This window comes from Myotis brandtii, unplaced genomic scaffold, assembly GCF_000412655.1.
Source record: "Myotis brandtii unplaced genomic scaffold, ASM41265v1 scaffold4, whole genome shotgun sequence".
NCBI lineage: Eukaryota > Metazoa > Chordata > Mammalia > Chiroptera > Vespertilionidae > Myotis > Myotis brandtii.
In genome coordinates, this window is record NW_005365371.1 from 3,467,874 (window position 1) to 3,488,882 (window position 21,009).

At 57.3% G+C, this 21,009-nt stretch overlaps 1 protein-coding gene across 1 annotated transcript in view; it reads right to left on the minus strand.

Annotated features, from left to right (window-relative positions):
- TNK2 (tyrosine kinase, non-receptor, 2) overlaps window positions 1–21,009 on the minus strand; it is a 31,848-nt gene that overhangs the window by 8,520 nt on the left and 2,319 nt on the right. The window contains 12 exon segments of the mRNA XM_005873154.2: window positions 2–267; window positions 981–1,025; window positions 1,592–1,683; window positions 2,732–2,926; window positions 8,135–8,229; window positions 8,314–8,460; window positions 8,862–8,988; window positions 10,693–10,970; window positions 11,455–11,607; window positions 12,567–12,788; window positions 14,657–14,727; window positions 15,745–15,925. Coding sequence (XP_005873216.2) covers window positions 2–267; window positions 981–1,025; window positions 1,592–1,683; window positions 2,732–2,926; window positions 8,135–8,229; window positions 8,314–8,460; window positions 8,862–8,988; window positions 10,693–10,970; window positions 11,455–11,607; window positions 12,567–12,788; window positions 14,657–14,727; window positions 15,745–15,925 — 1,872 coding nt within the window.

Genomic DNA, 21,009 nt, shown 5'->3' on the forward strand with positions numbered 1-21,009 from the left:
TCTTGTCCAACAAGGAGCAGGCATCCATGGCCAGCTGCGCCAGCGAGGGTGTGTAGGGCCGTGGGGACGGGACCACCGGCTCCTCGCCGAAGTCAATGAGCGTGACCTCAGCGCCACCGCCACTGCGGCCGGTCTTGGTGCCGGACACCCGGGCCGAGGGCTTTGTCAGCCACAGCCCCCGGGGCAAGCCTGGCTTCCTCACACCCAGCCTCTTGAAGTCACTGGACAAGGGGTCTTGGTCCTCGCTCACGGGGTCATAGGTTGGTTCTGCAATGGACGGGAGACCCGGACAGGGGGGTAGTGTCAGGCAGGGGACAGGGAAGGTGGGGTGTGGGGAGAAAGCCAAGTGTCCCCCACCGACTCCCCCAGAAATTGGCCCTCAGCTGCCAGATTCTCAGTGCACAGCAACCCCACTCACACAGGAGGGCAAAGCCTGCCCTGGACGCTGTCAGCCCTCCACCTGGGCGGGTGAGCCCCTGCCTCCCTCAGCTAGAGCGACACCCACACCCACCTGCCTCTGCTGCCCCTGCATCAACACAAGACCCCAAATGCCCCTGCCCCTGGTTAGTAGCCCCTCTCCCTCCCCGTTACCACACACCATTAGTGCAGGCGGGGGCTATGGGCAATCTCCCACCACTAAGAGCAACAGGAGCTCCGGGCCCACCATCGTGAAAGCCCAGCCTCTGCAGGTCGCACAGGGAGTGAGGCAGGCCAGGCAGGTGGAGAGGCAGAGGTGGGCACCAGGACCGCCGGCCTGCTCCAGAAGCCCAGGCTTTTTTGGGAGGGGGCGGGGCGGGGGAGAGGGGGAGTTGAAAGGAGAGACAGGCATGCTGCGCCAGGTCAGCAGCCAAAGCTCACAGCACACTCACTCCCCATCCCACCCAGCCAGCCACAGGGCTCTGTACCTTCCAGGAGAGGAGGAAGGAGAGGAGAGAGGGAGAGGGGGCGGGGGCCGAGGCGCCGAGAGCAGCCCCACTTACTCTTAGTGAAGATGGCAGGCTGAGGTGGGCGAGGTGGAGGCTCCCCTGCAGGAAGGGCCATGCAGAGAGTAGAGGGGGCAGAGCAGGACAGACAGAGGACAAGGGAGGAAGGCAGAGCCAGACAGAGAGCAGAGGGTGGAGAGAGAGAGGAGAGAGAGAGAGCAGTGAATAGGGGCGAGTGAACGTACGGACTAAGAGCAATGGGAAGCAATGGGCGGCAGGATGGGGGGCTGTTCCGGAACGACAGGCCCAGGGCCCAGGGGGTGGATGAGGCTCCTGGCCAAGATGAAGCCTGTGGGGTGGTTTTGGCTTAGGAGAGGAGAGCGGGATTAGAGTGTGTGAGGAAGGCCTGGCCTAGCATGGCGAGGAGGAGGAGGGTGAAGAGAGCTCAGGCAGCCGGTGCAGGGCCGACCGAGGAGGCCCACCTCGGCGGATACAGCTGCCTCCCATCTCCCACCCCACACCCAGCTGGAGCCAGGGACACGACTGTCCCCCTGCTGTGCTGACCCAACCATCACAGAGCCAGGACAGCCGGCTCGGAGGTGGCCTGAGAGGACGGTGCCCCTGGGCAGCCAATGAACTAGGGGACGCCAGAGAGTGGGGGCTCTTACTTTTCACCCTTCCCAGATGCTGGGTGGGGCGGGAGGTGCTCAGTTCCACGCTCAGCAGGTCGGGAGGGTCCATAGGGTTTCCCAGATACAGTCTGTGGGGAGAGCACGGGGTCAGAGGGGGCGGCTTGGGGTGGTGGCAGCGAGGACACCTCTGGAGGAGATGCTGGGGCTGCCCCCTGGGGTCAGGCATCCAGGGACCACCTCGACCGAGCCCTGCAGACATGGGTCTGGGGCACAGGACTCTGACTCCCAGCAGCTCCCTCCTGGAGAGCCGAGCTGTACCCAGGGGAGGGTGTTGTGGAGAGAGCAGGGAAAGGACTCCTGGCTGCAAGTCAAACGGCTAGGACTGTCGGGGCCCCAAGAACACCCTACAAGGGCAGAGCTGGCCCTCTGCAACCCCCACGGCACCCCAACCCACACCCAGCAGCCACCTGCTGGCACGCTTTCTTCTCTCCTGCCAGGCCCGGAGGCATCCGGCTACACTCCCCGGTCAGGGTGGGCAGGAGACATCCTTCTGCCCCACTGCCAGGGGCGGGGCCGCCGCCCTGCTCCCAGCTCACCCTCACCCCTGTGCCGACTGTCAGGATCTGGGACTTAGTCACCGGGGCTGATTAAAGCCTGGAGGAATGGGGCTGGGCTGGCCACGGCACGCCGGGAGCAGGGCAGAGGGCACCCGTCCTCCTTCGGGAGGGTGTCTGTGCTCTCCTGCCCCAACTCTCTCAGGCCCTCACCTGGCTCTTGTGAGTGAGACATACACAGCGTAGGGTTCTGGTGTGGGGAGCGTGGAGGTGAGGGGCCTGCCTCGCCACGCCCCAAGGCAGTACTGTGTCCGCAGTCAGAGGAGCCAGGGCTGCGGAGAGGGGCCTGGAAGTCCCCGGGCAGCAGAGGCTAGAGACCTGGTAGGGGGAACTTCCTGGGGGAACCCTGGGGCGGGGCCCCCAGGAAGTGACTAATTCCGCTCCTCTCTGCTTCCCCAGATGCCCCCCAGGGGCCTCATCCTTTCACTTAAAGGAGACGGAGCCCCCCTCCCAGGTAGAGTGAGCAGGCAGGTGAAGCGCTGAACTGCTGCCAACATGAGCTCTGAGGTCTGCCCACAGGAGCTCTCTGTGCCGTGCACCCCGGGGCCGGCCCGGTACTCACTCATCGATCTTGTCGGGGAAGCCCCAGCAGTGGCGGGGGTCGCTGTCGCCATGGCCCGTGTGAATGAAGCTGTTCTGCAGGGGCTGGCTGATGTCCTGGGCTGACAGGCCAGCCACGGAGGTCACCACGTTTCGGGGGAAGGGCCCCACGCACAGTGTCCGTGTGTTCTGCCCGCGCCACCAGTAGTTCTCAGCCCTGCCCAAGAGAGATGGCATGGTAAACACCGGTGTGGTGGGACGGCCCGAGGAGCAGGACCCTTTCCACACCACGCTCTTCATCGAGGCTCTCGAACCCCGCTGGCAGGAGGAGACGGGAAGGCTACGGCCCAGGACCAGGCTGGTCTGCCGTCAGCCCGCCCCCTTCCAGCAGCCCCCCATGACCACACCTGGGGCACAGGGCCTGGCTGTTTGCACAAAGCCTTAAGCTACCTAGGTGGGTCACGCAGCTCTTCCTAAACTTCACAATAACGAAACAGGTCCAAACAAGTGACACGGCTTGCCTGCTGTTACCGGAAAGATCGCAGAAGACCCAGGATTCAAACCCAGTTGTTAGTCTGTAAAGCCAGGGCCCTTCTCCCAACAGTATCACCTCACCTGCCTCCTCCCCTGACCAGGCCTGGGCTCTGGTCCTTTTCTTGCCACCCAATTTCACGCTCCAGCCCAGTACCAAGAGTTCTGAGCTTCAGGGGCCCAAGGGAGCGCCATGGCCTTAGCACTGGGCGTGAAGCCAAGCGCTCCCACCACAGCCTATCTCCTACATGCAGCTCTTCACACGTGTGGAAGCATTTGGGGCAACCCACACTTCACCGCACCCATTTACATGTCTCCAGTGCCTTCCACCAGCTCCCGGCAGGGCTGTGGGACCTCGCCCTTGCCCCATCCACCTCCTTGGAGGAGCTCTCCTGTCTTAAACCAGGATACAGAGAGGAGCCCAGCCTCCCAGTGTGGCTGGACCACCAGCACCTCGCTCTGACCTCAGACACAAAACCTGGTAGGCAGCCTGAGCCTCCTGGCGGGCGGTGGGGGGGAGCAGGAAGGCAAAGAGAACAGAGCGCCCTCCTGGACACTTCAAACGCCAATAAGCCACAGGCCCTAAGGCTCCTGCCTCTATGGCTGGGACCACTCACCCTGAGGACATGGGCAGAATCGGGGCCAAGGCAGAGGTGGTGACAGCCGCATGCTGCTGTGGTGGACTCGTGTGGCACCCAGTTGCATGCTCTCACTGTCAGCCCCCACCCATACCTCACCTGTCCACAGCCAGGAGTGTAAAGAAAGTCTCCTCCAAACTGCAGCTAGGCCGGAGGGATTGGAGGCTGGAAGGACGCCGTGAGGCCTGAGCACCTGGACCCTCCTCTGGGAGGGGATGCGACCCACTGGGGCAGCAGCAGCCCCAAACGGCGTTTTCCAGAGGCCCAAAGTCGATCCCATGAGCATCACAGTCCTCGGGGAGCCGAGAGGTGAGGCGAGGGACAGGAGCCCAGCCTCCTTGTAAACAAAGCCACTGACCGGCCACCACAGACACAGCCACCCTGTGATTACCACCCTCCCTCCGGGTGGGAAGGGCAGGAAAGGAAGGAAGGAGAGAGGACAACACCCGGGAAGGAAGAAAGCCCATCCGAAAATAGCAGGGCCATTCCAAGGAGAAAATGCTCCCCCACCCCAGGGCCGACGGAGGGGGGGCCGCCTGTGAAGAGGGAGGGAGGCATGCCTGGCACTGGGGACCCGCTGCTGCTCTCCCCAACACTCACTGGCTCCCTAGGTTCTGCGGACCCTCCACAGAACTGTTTTAGACACCAGCCCCAGGGCGGAACGCTGGACTCTGCTCGATATGCCTCGTCAGAGGCCCTCGCTATCCTGGGTGAGCAGCACGGCGGAGGTGGAGATGCCGTGCAGAGGCCGAGGCCACGGCCTCCCCTCCGGTGTGGCCTGCGCAAAGCCAGATTGGCAGGAGGTCACTCGATCTGCTTCTTTCCTTTGCCAACAAGCCAAGCTCCTTCCACAGGAGCCTCATGTGGACTCACTTCGGAGAGCAAGATGGGACGCCAAGCCCACCTCCCTTCATTACAGGGATGGCGAGGTGAGAGCCCCATGCCTGCTGGGCGTCCTGACGCCCCTCAAAAACATCCTGTTCCTAGGGGGGAAGTCAGAGTGCAGAGTGTGTGTGAGTGTGTGTGTGTGTGAGTGTGAGAGTGTGTGTGTGTGTGTGTGTGTGTGAAAGAGGCCCCTTGGGAATTGCACCCCAAGCACATCGGCCCGACAAGACTCAAATGTACCTCCTGAGACAGCCAATGAGTTGGCCAATGCTGCGTCCCCTGAGGCTCAGTGGGACTGAGGTACCAAGCCCAGTGCTCCCCACCAGCCTGCTCTGGCCACACCCTCCCTTCCCCTTCCACCAACAGACCAGAGTCTCCACGGCAACAAGAGGACCAGGCCCACCATGCCATCAGTCACTGCTGCAAAGACAGACACAGAGGGGGAGTCCCTAGGGGAGTGAGGGCCCAGTACCTCCAGCAAGAATGTTCTACTTCCTGCTTCCTGCCAGTGTCCTGGGACAGGCAAAATGTGACACATCACCTCGGAAACCCAGGTCTGGCTACAGTGGCCCCAGCCCCATTGGGAACCAGCCTCTGAAATCCCAGCCCCGGTCCCAGTCCTGGCCTAAGGTAATCCAGAAATGGCTGACAGATGCTGGTTACACATTCAAACCCACCCAGCCCACTTCCCTCTGGTGCCCCAGGAGCCATGGGCTCGAGGAACAACACAGACCTTGCCTCCCCCTGCCCCACATTCTAAAGGCATCGGAGGCTCCAGGGACCAGGCCAGGCCAGGGACCTGCAGGACTGCAAAGCCTTGTCCCTGTTTTCAGTTCTGTAAACACAGAAGAGAGAAGTGCTACCAGCCATCCCAGCCTCCAAGTAAGAACCCCGGAGACGAACAGGCACCGTCCGCCCATTCTAGACCAAGCCCCACAAGCGTGGCTCACACAACATCGAGGTGTCTCTCTGCCTACTGCCTGGTACCCCGAGAAGCACTGAACTACATACAGAATCAGCCAGAGCCGAGGACAAGGGGGTTCCCAGACTCCGGACTAGGAAACCAATACTGGAGATAGCTTCCGGCAGACTAATTCGAGACCGACAGAAGAGGGCAGATATGGAGAGAGCTGAGAGCCAGGCTGAGAGGAGACAGAGAAACAGCCAGCCACCCACACGTACAAACACAGACCCAAAGCGACACACAGGGGCAGAGAGCCCATCCACCCGGACACACGGAGACAGAGCCAGCCCCACCGAGATCCGGGCACTGAGAAGACAGGGGGCAGAGCTAAAGCTCTGGTACCACTGACCTACGGGCCCACTCCCAAAGCCCTACCGGCTACGGCCTCCCGCCCCTCACCTCCCACTCCGAGACGCTCCAGGGACCAAGGGCAGGCGCTGTGGTCCACGTCGCTGGTGCCCTGGAGGAGGAGCCCGGCGAGCCCACACTGGCAGGCAGCAGGGAGTCTGTGACAGAAGGCAGGGCAGGGCATGCCCACAGCAGCCTCCTGGGAGGAGCGGTCCCCTCCTCCCCCTCCCCCTTCCTCCTCCCTCCCTTGCTCCGGAGGTGACCCGGGGTGCCAGCTCCAGAGACACACGCCTTAGAAACACAAGGCGCTTCTGAGTCACCCGAGGAACACGGGCCCGGCACCCAGAACCCCCACGAGAGCAGGGCCAGGGCGAGTGAGGGCCTGGACCCTCCTCTGTGAGGGCTGTGACCCCCTGGGGCGGCAGCAGCCCCAAACGGCGTGTGCAGGGCACAGAGGGGCCGGGGTCCTGGGGTCCTGGAGGTGGGGACGGCTGTAGCCCAGACTTCTGGCTTGCGAGCTGCCATGCACCTCCAGAGGGGCCCTCACCCTAATCTTCCTATTTCCAGAAAGTTCCCCAAAAGGCCAGGCCTGCAGTCCCTCTCCTGGCCCCTCCGCTCCAAACTACAGCCTATGTTCCTTCCTGCCCCTCAGGCCTCTATCCTAGAAGCTCTCTGCTTTCATCCACTGCCACCAACACGCTGGTTTTAATTCTTATTCCCAGATACTGTGCCCAAAGGCGAGGGGAGCCTGGCCGAGGGATGAGGTGCTGGGCCACGGCAGGTGCAGGTCATGCTCCTCCACAACCAGCCTGGGTCCCAGCACCAACTCCATCGCTGACTCAGCCCAGAGGCTCTGCCCTGTCACCAACCCCCACGTGGCACAAGGTTTAACCAAAGGCCCCGACCCCCCAAGCTCGAGGCCCAGGTGGAAAGGACTCTGGGGAAACAGCCTCTGCCCCCATCCCTGCCTGCTTCCGAATCAGAGGAGCCGGGGCACAGGGAATTTCCTCTCCCTCCCTCCCTTCCGGCCCTCCATGCCCACCACCTACTCCAAAGGCACCTCCAGCTTGCCCTGCCCCAACCAGTTCCTCAGACACCCCGAGGCTCAGATAACAGAGGATGGGGTGAGCGGTGGGTGGGGCTCCAAGGCAGGCGCCTGCGGGGGCTGCTGGTCGGAGACGTGACTCAGAAGATGCTGCCCATAGGCAGACAGACATGCTGCAGGAGGGAAGGGCACGGGAGGCTCAGGAACAGAGGCCCTGAGAGGGGAGCCTGAGGACGGGGGCCAGGGTGAGGGGCCCAGCAGGACGGAGCGGAGCCCTGGGAGGCAGCAGTGGGGCTCGGAGGGAGGGTGGAGGCTGCCAGGATAGGCGTGGGGCTGCCTTGGGGTTCTGAAATGCACCCAGTTGTGTAGTTAAGAGTCCTTATCGGGCCCCACCTGGGTGGCTCAGTTGGCTGGAGCATCGTCCCATACACGAAGAAGGCTGTGGGTTTGACTTCGGTCATGGCACACCCCTAATCTGTAGGTTTGATCCCCAGTCGGGGCAGGTGTGGGAGGCAACTGTTCTGTGTTTTCCTCTCACATCGATGTTTCTCTCTCTCTCCATTCCTCTCTCTCCAAAATCAATGAACATATCCTTGGGTGAGAATTAAAGGAAAAAAAAAAAAAGAGTCCTGACCCTGGGAGGAGGTGGGAAGGGAAGGGGAGGATGAGAGGAGGAATGTTTAGGAGTTCCAGCGTCTCCAGGTGTGGCCCTGAGGCCTGGCTGCCTCACCACCATGGCAGTTTGGCCCTGACCCACACAGCCAGGCTGGAGCCGAGTGGGAGAAGGGTGACGGAGGCGGACTTCGCGGGGAAATCCCTCTGAGCGGTGCACCTGCAGACTTAACCCCCAGCACTCAGATGCAGACCCAGCCTGTCCTCCCTGCCACTGCGCAGCTCAAGCCTACCACAGCCTGCGTATTGCCAAGAGGACCTTGGGGGCAGGACCTTGGAGAACCTCTTGGCCAGCAGCCTGCACCCTTCAAGGCAGTGCAGGTGCAGCCCCAGGCTCCCTACCTCCCCTCGATGACGGTGATGACATCGTTCATCTGGATGTGCAGCTTGTCTGGTTCCTCAAAGTCCTGGAGGGCCCGCATGTCAGTGGGCTGGGCCTGAGGGCAGAGACAGGTCACTCCCCACTCTGGGACTGACCCCTGCGTGGATACCCCAGGACCCGTGGGCAGACCTGCCCTTACCTCCAGCAGGAAGTCCCTCAGGGCCACAAAGGTGGGTCTGTCCTCTGGTTTGTGAGCCCAGCACTGGACCATGACATTGTAGATGTCTTGGGGGCAGTCCTCGGGCCGGGGAAGACGCTCCCCTTCCTTGTCAATCTTATGCAGGATCTGGAGAGGGGGTGCAGTTTGAGTACAAGCAGAGCACCCAGCTCTTCACTTCCCACCCTCCCTCCGGCCCATGGAACAACTGGCGCTTTGGGCGGCCATGCCCGCACCCCAGAGAAGAGGGGGGCAGAGTCTATCCCCAGGCCTCACTTTTATCCCCAGGTCTGGGGCCTCTGAACAGGTGGCTGTGGCAAGGACTAAGAATGGGAGCAAGCCCCACCTCCTCCTTTCCTGACCTCTGGGGGCCCTTGTCTTTTCTCAGCTTTCTGAGAGGTCACACAGATATGGAGCCTGGGGGACAGGACTCCAACAGGTAAAGGCCAGTTCCAACAGGGCCAGGTTGGGAGCCAGAAATCAAATCAACCCCCTCCCACCCTACAGGGAGCACATCCCCAGCCCCTCACCTGACTGCCATTAAGGCCAATCCAGGGCTCCTGGCCATAGGTGAACATCTCCCACAACGTTACCCCAAACATCCAGGTGTCGCTGGCATGGGAGAAGGTGCGTGTCTTCAGGCTCTCGGGGGCACACCTGGCAAAGGCAGGGGTCAAACAGAGGCCTCTCCGAGCATCCCCGCCCACATCAGCCCCAGTGGACATAAATGCTCACTCAACAAACATGTTGCTGCCCCATGCTCTGGGCTCAACAGCAGGTACTAGGGACGTATGACGGGGAAAGGCAGTGCGTCTGAACTATGGGATACACAGACTTGCAGAAAATGATGAATGCTCAGGTTTTTACACACATGCGGCCTGCAGTGGGAAGAGGGTGAAGCTGCCAGGGCAGGAAAGCAGGGAAAGGAAGACGGTCAGAGGCTCTAGGAGGGGCAGAGGGAGGGGGACAGAGCTTCGGCTGTTTAATAATTGTGGTGGGAGGATGACAACTTCCAGATTTGGGGCAGGATCCTAGCATCTGGGTCATTTCAGCAGGAAGGTGTGGGTGGGAAATTTGGATAGGGCCTGGGGAAGAACAAAAACGGGTGAAAACAGTCCACCAGCTTCACGCCAATATCCGCACACGCTCTCTGGGATGCCCTCTGGGTGAGGAGGACAAGCACCACTGCAGCGAGGCTGGCAAAGGGGAATTCCAGCAGCGCTGAGGCGCAGCGTGAGGAGGAAGCCACTCTGGATGAAGACTCAAAGGACCTCTCATGGGACTGGAGAGCTGGCCCTGCCACTCAAAGGGGGTGGGGCCAGAGAAGGTCACTCTCAGCCTCCTAGTCCTCATCTGTGAAATGGGAATACAGTGGGGCCTTGACTTAAGAGTTTAATTCGTTCGGTGATGGAGCTTGTAACTCAAATTACTCGTATGTCAAATCAAAAAATGAACGAGTGAGACACTCGATGCTGGGCTGATGTGGCGTTCACTGTGACGTTCGCTGCGCCAACTAGCGGTGGGGTATCTGAAGCTGGCTCGTAACCCGAATTTTAGCTCGCAACTCAAAGCAAAAAATCGGCCAAGACGGCTCGTATCTCGAAAAACTCGTTAGTCGGGACACTCGTAAGGCAAGGCCCCACTGTAATAATAATCTGCTCACTTCACAGAGCTGTTTCAAGAGGGCTGCATAAAAATAGGTGACCTTATAATTACCATCCAAACCAGGATGCTTGGGTATGAAAGGGGTGCTATCAATTCCTCCGGGACAACAGGCACAGCCCAGGATGCATGATCCCCTAGGTATCAGGTCAGTTACTAAGCAGGGTGACTGTACATCCTGGATTAGAAGGTTTTCTGGCCAGCTGAACCAGACCGACTCCTCCCACCTCAAAGCAGGAAGACCAAGCTCCTGTGGGTGCCTTCGACACCGGAAGATGACGCTGGTCTCAGCACAGGACTGGCTCACACCGGGGCCAGGCAGGGCCAAGGACCACCTTGTGTGCAGGTGAACATCCCTACTCGGTCGACAAAGTCTAGCCTGGCCTGGCCCTGCCTTCCACTAGCTCTTCCTGGAACATGCTTACCAACCAGTCTTTACTTGGCTAACTTCTGATATTTTAGGAGCTTAATACTGAGTCCTCCAGAAAGCCCTTTTCCCTGTGTGTTCCAGTGCCTGGCACATGGAAATTCCTGAATGAATGAGTGAATGAATGGGCACACAAGGACACCCCGGGCCCAGAGGAGACCAGGGCTGTTGTGGGTATAAAGGATCCAGATACTCCGAGCCTCGGAGTGCAGGGACCAGGGTGGGGTGGGGTGGGGCCCGGGCTCTGTGAGCTGGCGGCACCGGCCCCTCACCAGGCAAAGGGCACCTTGCGATGCTCCTGCATGACGTAGTGGTCGTCATTCTGGGGGAGTGCTCGCATCAGCCCGAAGTCCCCGATCTTGACCAGGTCGCGTGTGGCCAGCAGCAGATTGCGGGCAGCCAGGTCACGGTGAATAAAGCGCTTGGACTCCAGGTAGCCCATGCCCTCAGCCACCTGCACAGCATAGCGGCTCAGAGTACCCAGAAGGAAGTGGCCCTGGTGCTTGCGAAGCCGGTCCAGCAACGATCCCAGAGGCGCCAGCTCTGTCACCTGAGGCCACGGAGAAGGTGGGAGGAGTAAGTGTGGCTGAGCCCTGACCCTCCCTCAGCATCCTGCCAGAGCCACGCTCAATGCTCCTTCCTGGCCTGGCCTCTGTGGACCTCTAGGAGTCCTACAGCTTCCCCAGTCTCTCTCTCTCTCTCGGCAATGTGGGAAACTGAGGCCCAGAGAAGCAACCCGAAGAGGCTCATGCTAGAAATTCCAAAGATTACACTCTAGGACCAGCTCCTCCCATAGGTGTTACTCTGCCAATGAATACAAGCAAAACCCAGAGGTGGGCATGGGCTCCGAAGGACACGGCCAATCCCAGGCTAGGGGCCCCTGTGAGCCCCTTTGCCACATCAGGTGGGGGACCAAAGCAGGATCTGGGGGGACCTCTGACCTTTGTCAGGACGGGAGTAACCACAGCACAGGCAGGAGAAGGGGCGGACCTGGGGCCCGGAGACCACAGCCAACGCCCACGCACGGCACTCACCATCTTCATGGGTGGCGTGAGCACCACACCATAGAGGCGAATGAGGTTGCGGTGGTCAAGCGAATGCATGGCATTGACTTCCCGGATGAAGTCGTCCATGGCCTCTGGCTGGCTCAGCACATCAGGCTTCAGGCACTTCACAGCCACACTCACCTGCCCAGAGTGGAGATTGCACGGAGTCAGGACAGGCCCCAGCCCCCAGCCCCCAACACTCTGGGCCAACCTGCTCCTCCCTCCAACTAAGCTCAAACATCCTGGCTTCAGATCTGCTCATCTGGGTGGGTGAGCATGTCACAGGTGCCCTGGCCTGGCTGGGGAAGGGCAGCTGGCCGACCCCCAGGGCCATTGGCTGGGCCTTCCTTTCCTGAGGGAATGCCCAGATTAAATAGCAACCATTTGGTAAAGATGACCAGTGTGATGATAGGGTATTAAAATGTGATAAAGTGTTATAAAACATTAAAAATGGTTTGGTGTAAGAGAAAAATGCTTTAAATCTAATGCCAAACCACTAATCTATGGTGACAGAAGTCAGAACGGTGGCCTTCCCTGGAGGGAGGAAACACTCAGCGCAGGAGGGAGGAGGCCCTGGTGGCGGGAAATGCCGATACCATGACCTGGGTGTGGCTGCCTGCGTCTGTGCACAGGTGAACACTCACTGAGCTGGACACTCAGGAGCTGCACCTTTATTATATACATGCTATGGATGCCTCTGGGGGGAAATTTCAAATAAAACACCAAGAACAAGGGCAAGAATTTAGAAGTTGTATTCAAAATTTGTATCTTAACTAAATTCAACAAAATACCTGAGGGGGGGCGGGGGGGAAGGCAGAAATGCTAACTGCTTCCTGGCTGGTGAAAGTACAGCAATTTCCCCCTTACTTTTAAAACAGTTTCCAAACTTTTATAATAAGTTATTTGTATAATTTTAAAAAGAAACAGCTGTGTCTAGTTAAACCTGAGAGTAGAATCCAGGGCAAGAACTCTGCAACCTGTCCCCAGCCCCCTTCACATCCTAGCCAAGGGGACAGAGCCACTCTGAGGGCAGAGTGGGTCTCTGCCGGTCTCCTGGGGGCCTGTCCCCTTGCTACACCCACAGGACCCGGGCAGCTCACCGTCTTCCCCGAGGGGGCGTCCCATTCGCCCCTGCGCACCACGCCAAAGGAGCCGTCTCCGAGCTTCTCGAAGAGACGCAGGTCCTTCTCCCCAATGAGGCAGGTGAGGCTCTGCAGGGGCCCCTCCCCTGCGGGGCCACCAGGGGTGGGTGAGGTCTTCGGGAAGGCGCTCTGAGAGTGATGAGGGGGGAACTCAGCCTCCAGCCGCTTTCCACTGAACACCTGTTTGAAGGCAGCCAGAGGCCAGATGGAACCCTGAGGCCACAGTCCTCCCTCATGTAGCCTCCAGATAGGTCCTGGCTTTGCCAAACTGCAGGGGGGGGGGGGGCTGGCTGGAGGTCCAAGCCCCCTCCTGACCACACCCCCAAAACAGGAACCCAGAGCTTCAGTGTGGCCTCAGGGGGTGTGTGTGTGTGGCAGAAATGGACTGACAGGCATGTAGCTTGTGGCTACTGTGGCCCCACACCCAGGTGGGGGATCCGGGGCAGCCCAAAGCTACTCTAGGCACCACCTTCTACCCCATCCATCCCTTTCTGCACCCCCTCCCCAGAAGAGACTCCAGGCCCTAACAGGAGCAGATGGGTAGGAGCCTAAGGGGCCTGCCACAAACACCTCTCTGTCCATTTTTAGCCTTGGCCCCTTCTCTGGGCTGCCCATTTGGTGCTGTCTGTCTCCACCCTCCCCGGGGAGCCGGCTGCCCTTCTTCCTGCCAGAGCAGAGGATAATTTGAGCCTGAGGTTAGCCTGTGAGTGTGTGGGGGGTGCAGATGAAGCAAGGCCTTGCTGGGGAAGGGCCTGGGAAGACAGCTGGGTTTCTGGAGGGCCGCCGAGAGCTGAGGGCTGAGAAAGAAGGGAGACGAGAAAGAACTCTGCAGCCTGAGCTGGACAGGGAAGGGGACAAAAGTCAGGGAACAGGAGGAAGGAGGCCCTGAGGGTCAGGGCTGGCCTGTCAGTTGGATTTGGCCACCCCTACAAAGCCTTGGCTTCAGGCTGCAGAGCCTACCCAGCTAGGCCCCTGCCCCCAAAGCTGGCAGAGTCTTATCTGGACGGACAGTCTCCAATCTGAGGGCCTCTTCTGGCTGCTGCTCTGTCCTTCCTCCCAGTAACTGGAATCCCTGATGCTTGCAAACAATGTTCAGCTGACAGGACAGTGCACACAGCCGGTGAGGTGAGGTGAGCCGGGCAAGTGTGGCAGCACCGTCCGACCGAAGACAAGCCTCACGCCTCAAGTCTGGAGAGGTTCAATGACCGGCCCGGGAACCTCCTGCGAGTCCGCGGTAGATCCAAGACCCCGGAAACCTGGCACACTGCACAGCCTTTCCCTCCTGCCTTCACCCGCCCCAACATGCTCATTCTTCCCTAAAACCTGGGCAAGGGACCAGGACAGTGTCCCCAGAAAAGGCCACAGGATCCCAAGAGACAGCCCCTTTGCCAGATCGCAGCCAGGAAATCTCTGCTGTCCAATCCGGTCCAACTGTGCTGCCCTGCCTGCCCCCCACCCCAGCCCCGAGGCCAGAAGTGGGGAGGGAAGGCCCTGGCTGTTTCATTTCCTCCCGCATTGTCTTCCAGACAATGGGCAAAGCTCCACTGAGTCAGACCAGGGACTCACCACTCCACAGACCCAAATTAGGACAAAGGAGAGGGAAAGAAGCTGTCAGCAAGGCCAGATGACCAGAGGAACCCTCCACAGACTGAGGAGGGCGGGGAGGAGGGAAGCAAAGTGAAGATGTCCTGGGTCCAGAAGGTCCGCACTACCCCAGGCTTGACACCAGCCCCCAAACTCAGACAGAGCAAGGGCTCATTTACGGTGTACTCGTCAGCCAGTGCCTGCTGCAGGCCCGGCACCATCGCAGAGCCGGAGCGGATGTGAAGCCCTGGCTGTACACAGGCTACTCACGTGCCGTCTCTAGCGGAGACAGACACTCAGCCAGGCAGCTCCACAAGTGCCCTGCCCGATAAGATCCTGGAGGAGGGAGGTCTGTACAAAGTGTGAGATTATACTGCCCAGGAACGGGGGGAGTTTTCTAGGACGGACATCAGAGTGGGGCCCCACGAGGCTGCTCCCGCCCGTCTCACTCCTCAGCCACCTACCTTGCTCATCCAGGACTTGCGCTTGCACATGGCCTTTCTCCTCTTCACAGCCTCCCACAGCCGCCGCTGGCCTGCAGGGGGGACAGGAGCCCAATGTTATTATGGCTCACGCCCCCCGAGAGGCTGCTGCCCACTGCAGGCTCCCTCTGTCTCCCGTGGTGAGTCCACCACTAGATACTGCCCAGCACAATGAAACCAAGGAAACAAACCATCCCAACCAACCAGGGGCTGCAATTATTAGATGATCCTGCATTCCATTTCTAGGCAGTGATTCTTGAATTGGACGGAGGTATTTAACCACCAACACTGAACAGTAGTTCTCTGTTCCCAATTTCCAAGAGCAAAGGAAATCAAGGTAATAGACTTTTCCCAATTTTGAGTTTTTCTCCCATAAAATTTTATTATCTTACTGGCATCAGACACCAACTATCCAGGCCAAAAGTAGCAGAAGTCAATGTCTAATTCAGCACACTATTACTTATTGAGCTGCTTTAAGTTGAATGCACAAATAAGTTTCTATGTCCGATAAGGAACACCATGAGTTCTATATGCTGCAACCACTACTTTTAGGATCAATACATCCTGATTGACCAGATCTTTGTGAGAGAGACAGAGAAAGAAAGACAGATCAAGAGAAAATCAGCAAACCATCTGAGGGTTTTTATCTTCTCTTCTTCACACAAATCTCTGGATACTGAACCCTGGTGTTCAAACTGGTGAATAGGACAGACTCAATTCTACAGGCACAGGTATAAAGGAAGAGAAGGTGAAAGAAATACATCCTACAAATGTCTGAACAAACCAGAGGGCGGTAGTTAGTTCTGAGTAGCCAGAGCTTTAAGTGAGACTCCTCGAAGTCCCGTTCACCTTTACAAGTGCAAACTGTCCTCACGCACTGACTGTGTGCAGCATCTATGGAGGCCCCTCCACCCCACCCGGAGGCTCTTGGACAGGCAGGGAGGGTTCTCAGCTATGCCACTCCATGCAATATAGGGGGGAGGGCTCCTCCATGTGCTTGGCAATCCTGAGGACAGAGGAGGCAAATGGTCAGTGGGGAAACGACAAGCAAGGCCCACGTCCCCACCTACCAGGCCGGCCCATGCCAATCTTCTCCAGGTCCTCATTCTTGACATACTCAAAGTGGGACAGGCGGGTGACATTGAGGTCGTCGCGGAGCCGCAGGAAGTACTGTTGCAGCTGCACCTCGGACAGCAGCTCCAGCAGCCAGCCTGTACCCTCTTCTGGCTGCATGCTGCTGCTCCCCAGCCTCTGTGGGGAAGAAAGAGTGAATCAGGGCCTGGCCGACGTGGCTCAGTGGTTGAGCATTGACCTATGAACCAGGAGGACATGGTTCGATTCCCTGTCAGGGCACATGCCTGGATTGCAGGCTCGATCCCCAGTGTGGGGCGTGCAGGCGGCAGCCAATCAATGATTCTCATCATGGATGTTTCTCTCTCTCCCTCTCCCTTCGTCTCTGAAATCAATAAAATTTTTTTTTTAAAAGACAGCCATAAAAAAAGAAATGAATATATTAAAATAAATAATTTTTTAAAATATTATCGTTGTTGTTTTAAAAAAAAGAATGAATCCAGGACCTAGGGATACAGGGAGGTAAAAGGGGACCCTGCCCGAGTGCGCTGGGCTCACCCACATCCTACTCTGCTGCTTCCAGGACGGATTAAAATCACCTTCTTGCTCCTCAAAACAGCTGCACAGAATAGCAGATACCCACCTGCCCCCTTTCTCGCCAGCAACAAGGGTAGAATTAGGACAGTTGGGAGGCAGCCCAGGCGCTGGAGTCAGGGTCTTACTCACAAAATCTGTGGCTTGCCATAGCTGGTGTGGCTCATAGATAGAGCGTTGGCCTGCAGACTAAAGGGTCACAGGTTCGATTCTGGCCAAGGGCACATGCCCAGGTTGCGGGCTCGATCCCCAGTAGGGGGTGTGCAGGAGGCAGCCAATCAATGATTCTCTCTCATCATTAATGTTTCTATCCGTCTCTCCCTCTCTCTCTTCCTCTCTGAAATCAATAAATTAAAAAATTAAAAAAAAAATCTGTGGCTCGGTGACCTGAGATCAACCTCTGTGTTCTCAGGTTCCCTGTCGGCTCAAACTCTCTTGGGGTCACAAACCCTTTGAGAATTTGATGAAAATGATTTGGTCTCCAGGGAAAATAACACATTCTTAATAATAAAGTTTCACTCAAAAAATTGGAGGTTACAGGGTCCCTTGAGACACCTCCATGGGTTGGTTCTCCAGATCTGAGGGACCCCACAGAAAGGACTCAGGGCTAGATGAGTCCTCCCAATGCTTGATATAGCAGAGCCTCTCTCCCCAACCCAAAGCCCTCCCCACAAGTGCCTCCCGGACCACAACGAGTGGGAGACAGAGGGACGAGTGGGAGACAGAGGGACGAGTGAGAGACAGAGGGACAGGCAAGGGCTGGAGGGAGTGGGGGCTTTCAGATCCAGCTCAAAGAGGCAGCATTGCTCAGCTCCTGTCAATGGCTATCACAACAGACTGAGGCCCAGTGTTACCAAAATTTGCAATTTTTTCAAGAAATACTAGCTATCTATATGTGAAATCTGTAATAATAAAAGCATAATATGCTAATTAGACCAGATGTCCTTCCTGACGTCCTTCCAGACGAAGTTGGGCTGCGAGGGAAGCCCGGGTCCCTGGTGCCTGCCAGCTGCCAGAGGGAAGCCTGGGTCCCGGATGCCAGAGGGAAGCTGGTGCCGGCAGCCAGGGGAAGGAAGTCCTACTCTTGCACGAATTTCGTGCATCAGGTCTCTAGTCTTGCCATAATTTTTTTTTAAAGGTAATATAAGCACATGGTAAAATATTCAAAAGGTACACAGGAGCCATAAAGTCTCATTCCCTCCTCTATTGCACAGCCACCTAGCTTCCCTCCCCAAAGCTAGATGCCATCAATAACTTTGCAGATCTTTCCAGATTTTGTTTTGTTCTTTAAAGAGGAGCTTTCTTCTAAAGCTTTTATTTTTTTTTTTTTAATCCTCACCCAAGGATATTTTTTCCATTGATTTTTTTAGAGAGTGGAAGGGAAGGAAGTGGGAGAGACAGACAAAGAAAGACATCCATTGGTTGCCTCCCATTCACACCCCAACCCGCCCCAACCAGGGCCAGGGATCAAACCTGCATCCCAGGTATGTGTCCTTGAATGGTAATTGAATCTGTGACCCTTCGGTCCAAGGGCCAACACTCTAACCACTGAGCAAAACCAGCCAGGGCTTCCAGAGTTTGTGTCCCCCCGCCACACACACACACACACACACACACACACACACACACACACAAATACTGTTCCTACATCATTCTGTTCCTTGTTTCACTTAACATTATCTTTCTCCTCTGACTTTTTTTTTGTTGTTGTTGTTAATCCTCACCAGAGGATATTTTCCACTGATTTTTAGAGAGTAGAAGGAAGGAGGAGAGACAGAGAGAGAGAAACATCGATGTGAGAGAGACACATCAATTGGTTGCCTCCCGCAGGCCCCCCGACCAGGGCCAGGGATCAAGCCTGCAACCGAGGTATGTGCCCTTGACTGGAATCAAACCCAGGACCCTGCAGTCCACAGGCCAACGCTCTATCCACAGAGCCAAACCGGCCAGGTATCTCCTGACTTTTTAAACTATGTCAACTAATTCAAGTTTGAAACACACACACACACACACACACACACACACACACACACACACACTCTCACATGACATACTCTATGTTGGCCAAACAACACGTGCTTGCAGGCCACAATCAGCCAAAGCCCCACCAGTGAGTGACCTCTGATCTACACTTTCTTGGGCCCAGAGAAAGAGGCCAGTGGCACCCTCAAAACTAAGCAACCTGACCCACCAGACACCAAGCCCATCCCTGTCCAAGTAAGGCACCTCAGAGCTGAGAGCTTGGCCAGGCCAGCCCCTGGCCCATGTTCAATCCCAGAGGTATTTAACAGTGAGGAAACGGGCAAGAGGCAAAAGGTCAGCTGCCCGCGACCCCGTCCTCCCCAACTCAGAGGTTGCCTTGTCCCTCAGCTCTCATCACCGGTCACACTGAAAAGCAGGCTCTCGGAGCCGCTCACAGCCTGGGCCCAGCACGAGCCTCCTGCCCCCACAGTTCCCAGAGGTGCTGCCAACCCAATGCCAGGAGTTCAGACTTTCCCAGGCAGCTCGGGGCAGTACAGAGAGTGACAAATGGGAACCAGAGGACCTCAGTTCAAACCCTGGTTGGCTCTCCTGCCAAGGTGGCTGGGCCACAGGGGGTTTCCAAACTTTAAGCCATAACCCTTTACCCAGAAGGTTCTCACAAAGGCTGGACCGCCCCCTAGAGGACGTTTCTGGTTGTCACAATGTTGGGGGGCCACTGGTGGTCTTTAGGGGAGACAAGAATGTGAGTTACCCTGTAATGCACAGGAGAGCTTCACACACTGTCCCAAATCCCATACAACTTCATTCACGGAGGTGAAAAATTTGTTTGTAATCATCTGAATCTAGAGTCGAATTCCATTTTACATTTGAACAAAAAAATATTTTTGCAGTCTTGATACATACCGAATTTTTCTGGAATGGAACTAGCGTACTGTGTTAACTGAGGGAAAACTGGCCTTTGCTTTGTTCAGAACTTAGCAAAAGTTGGTCACTATTCAAAAAAAAAAAGGTCACTGAAGGCAACCCATCCTCACTCTTTCAAAACACCCCTCCCAGTCAGCACTTGTAGATGGTGCTTCGTGGTGGTGCTACAGGAGGTCTTAGCGTCGACTTCATTCTGTCAGAGTGCACTGACACAGAATACATGAAGTGGTGTAATTACTTTTAATTCTCTTTTATAGTACAGGTGGCATTACATTTGTTGACTGACTGAACGTAACATACACAGTAAGCATGTTATATTTCTATTAATTTTAAGAATAACAATAAAAATAACTAACACTTCAACTACATTACTATATGCTGGGCACAGTGCCAAGCATTTAGCAGTATTAACTCATCCTCAGAAAACCATCTGTTATAAACAAGGGGTGTGGGCTTAAGAGGGAGGGACACCACTGCCTTCCAGAAGAAAACCCCAAAGGTGCACTGTGACATCACTGCCCTCGGAAAGTCTCCGTGGCCGGGCCGGTGGGGCGGGGCCAGCTTTTTCACGGACAACCCCTCCCCAACATGGCTCAGCCTCCAGATGGGGCTTGCCACCAGGGCAAGCGGTCTGAAGGTCCTCTCCTCTCCTTCCCCAGTGCCCCAGCTCCAGGGTCCCCCTGCCCACCCTCCTCTGGGGCAGGAGGCAGCCACTCCTGAGGACAGCCCAAAGCCATGCTCTGGTGTTCAGGGCTAGGGAAGACCCAGAGGTCCCTCCCCCGAAGAGCACAGTCCAACCTGTTCCTCTCCCCTGAAATACCAGCTGACAAATCTCCCAACTCAGCTGGACACTCTCCTCCCTGCTCCCCAAGCCCAGGCAACAGAGGGGCGTGTGTGGGAAGACTGAGAACACTGGGATCCCAGTGAGCAGATAGCAGGCAGGCTCCCAGTCCTGTCTCTACCACCAAGCCCAGGATGACCCTGGACAAGTCCCCCCCTCACCCCTACCTGCCCCTCCAGCCCAGGTTTCTTTGTGAAGCACAGAGCATGGCTGCAGCTGTCCCCCATGTGCCTGGGCCCCAGCGGAGCCCAGAGCCCGCACACCTATGTCTGACACGTGTAGCTCTCGAGGCGGCATGCACATTTCCCAAGTACACCCTTCTAACACTCGCCAACAAGAATGCAGCACCAGAGGGGAGAAGCCACTCAGCCCAGACCCCCGGTCAAACCCTCACCGAAGGGGTCCCTCCGCTTTTCCCAGTCCTGCTCTCTGCCCCTCAGTGAAGTGCTGGCTCTGAGGAGCTGATCCAGTCTCCAGCCAGTCCGCCTGGCCCCAGCCCCCCACTCACTGTGTATAGTCTTCGCCGCAGTCTGGCCAGGAGAGGAAAGGAGAGTTCTAGGCCAGGGAACCGACGAGCTGCTGGCATCTCCACGGAGCTGGACCCCTGACTGGGTCCCTTGGACTTTGGCTTGAGAAGTGGGGGAGCAGGGACCTCAGCTTCTAAATTTCAGGTCCTGCCCAGAAGGGAAGCTGGCCAGAGGTCTGCCCTAGGAGCCCCCAAAATCCCACACCAGGGTTGGGATGTAGGGCAGAAGAAGAGGGTAGGTCCCCTTCTCTGCTGCACAGCTGTTTCCACAGCTGGCTAGTCTGCCAGGGAGCAGGTTGGCTCTTCTCTGGACTGCCTGCAGCCTGAGTCCTCTCTGTCCTGTTTCTCTGTCTTCTCTCCAGAGCAGTGGTCACAGCTCCAGCCCTACTCCCTGGC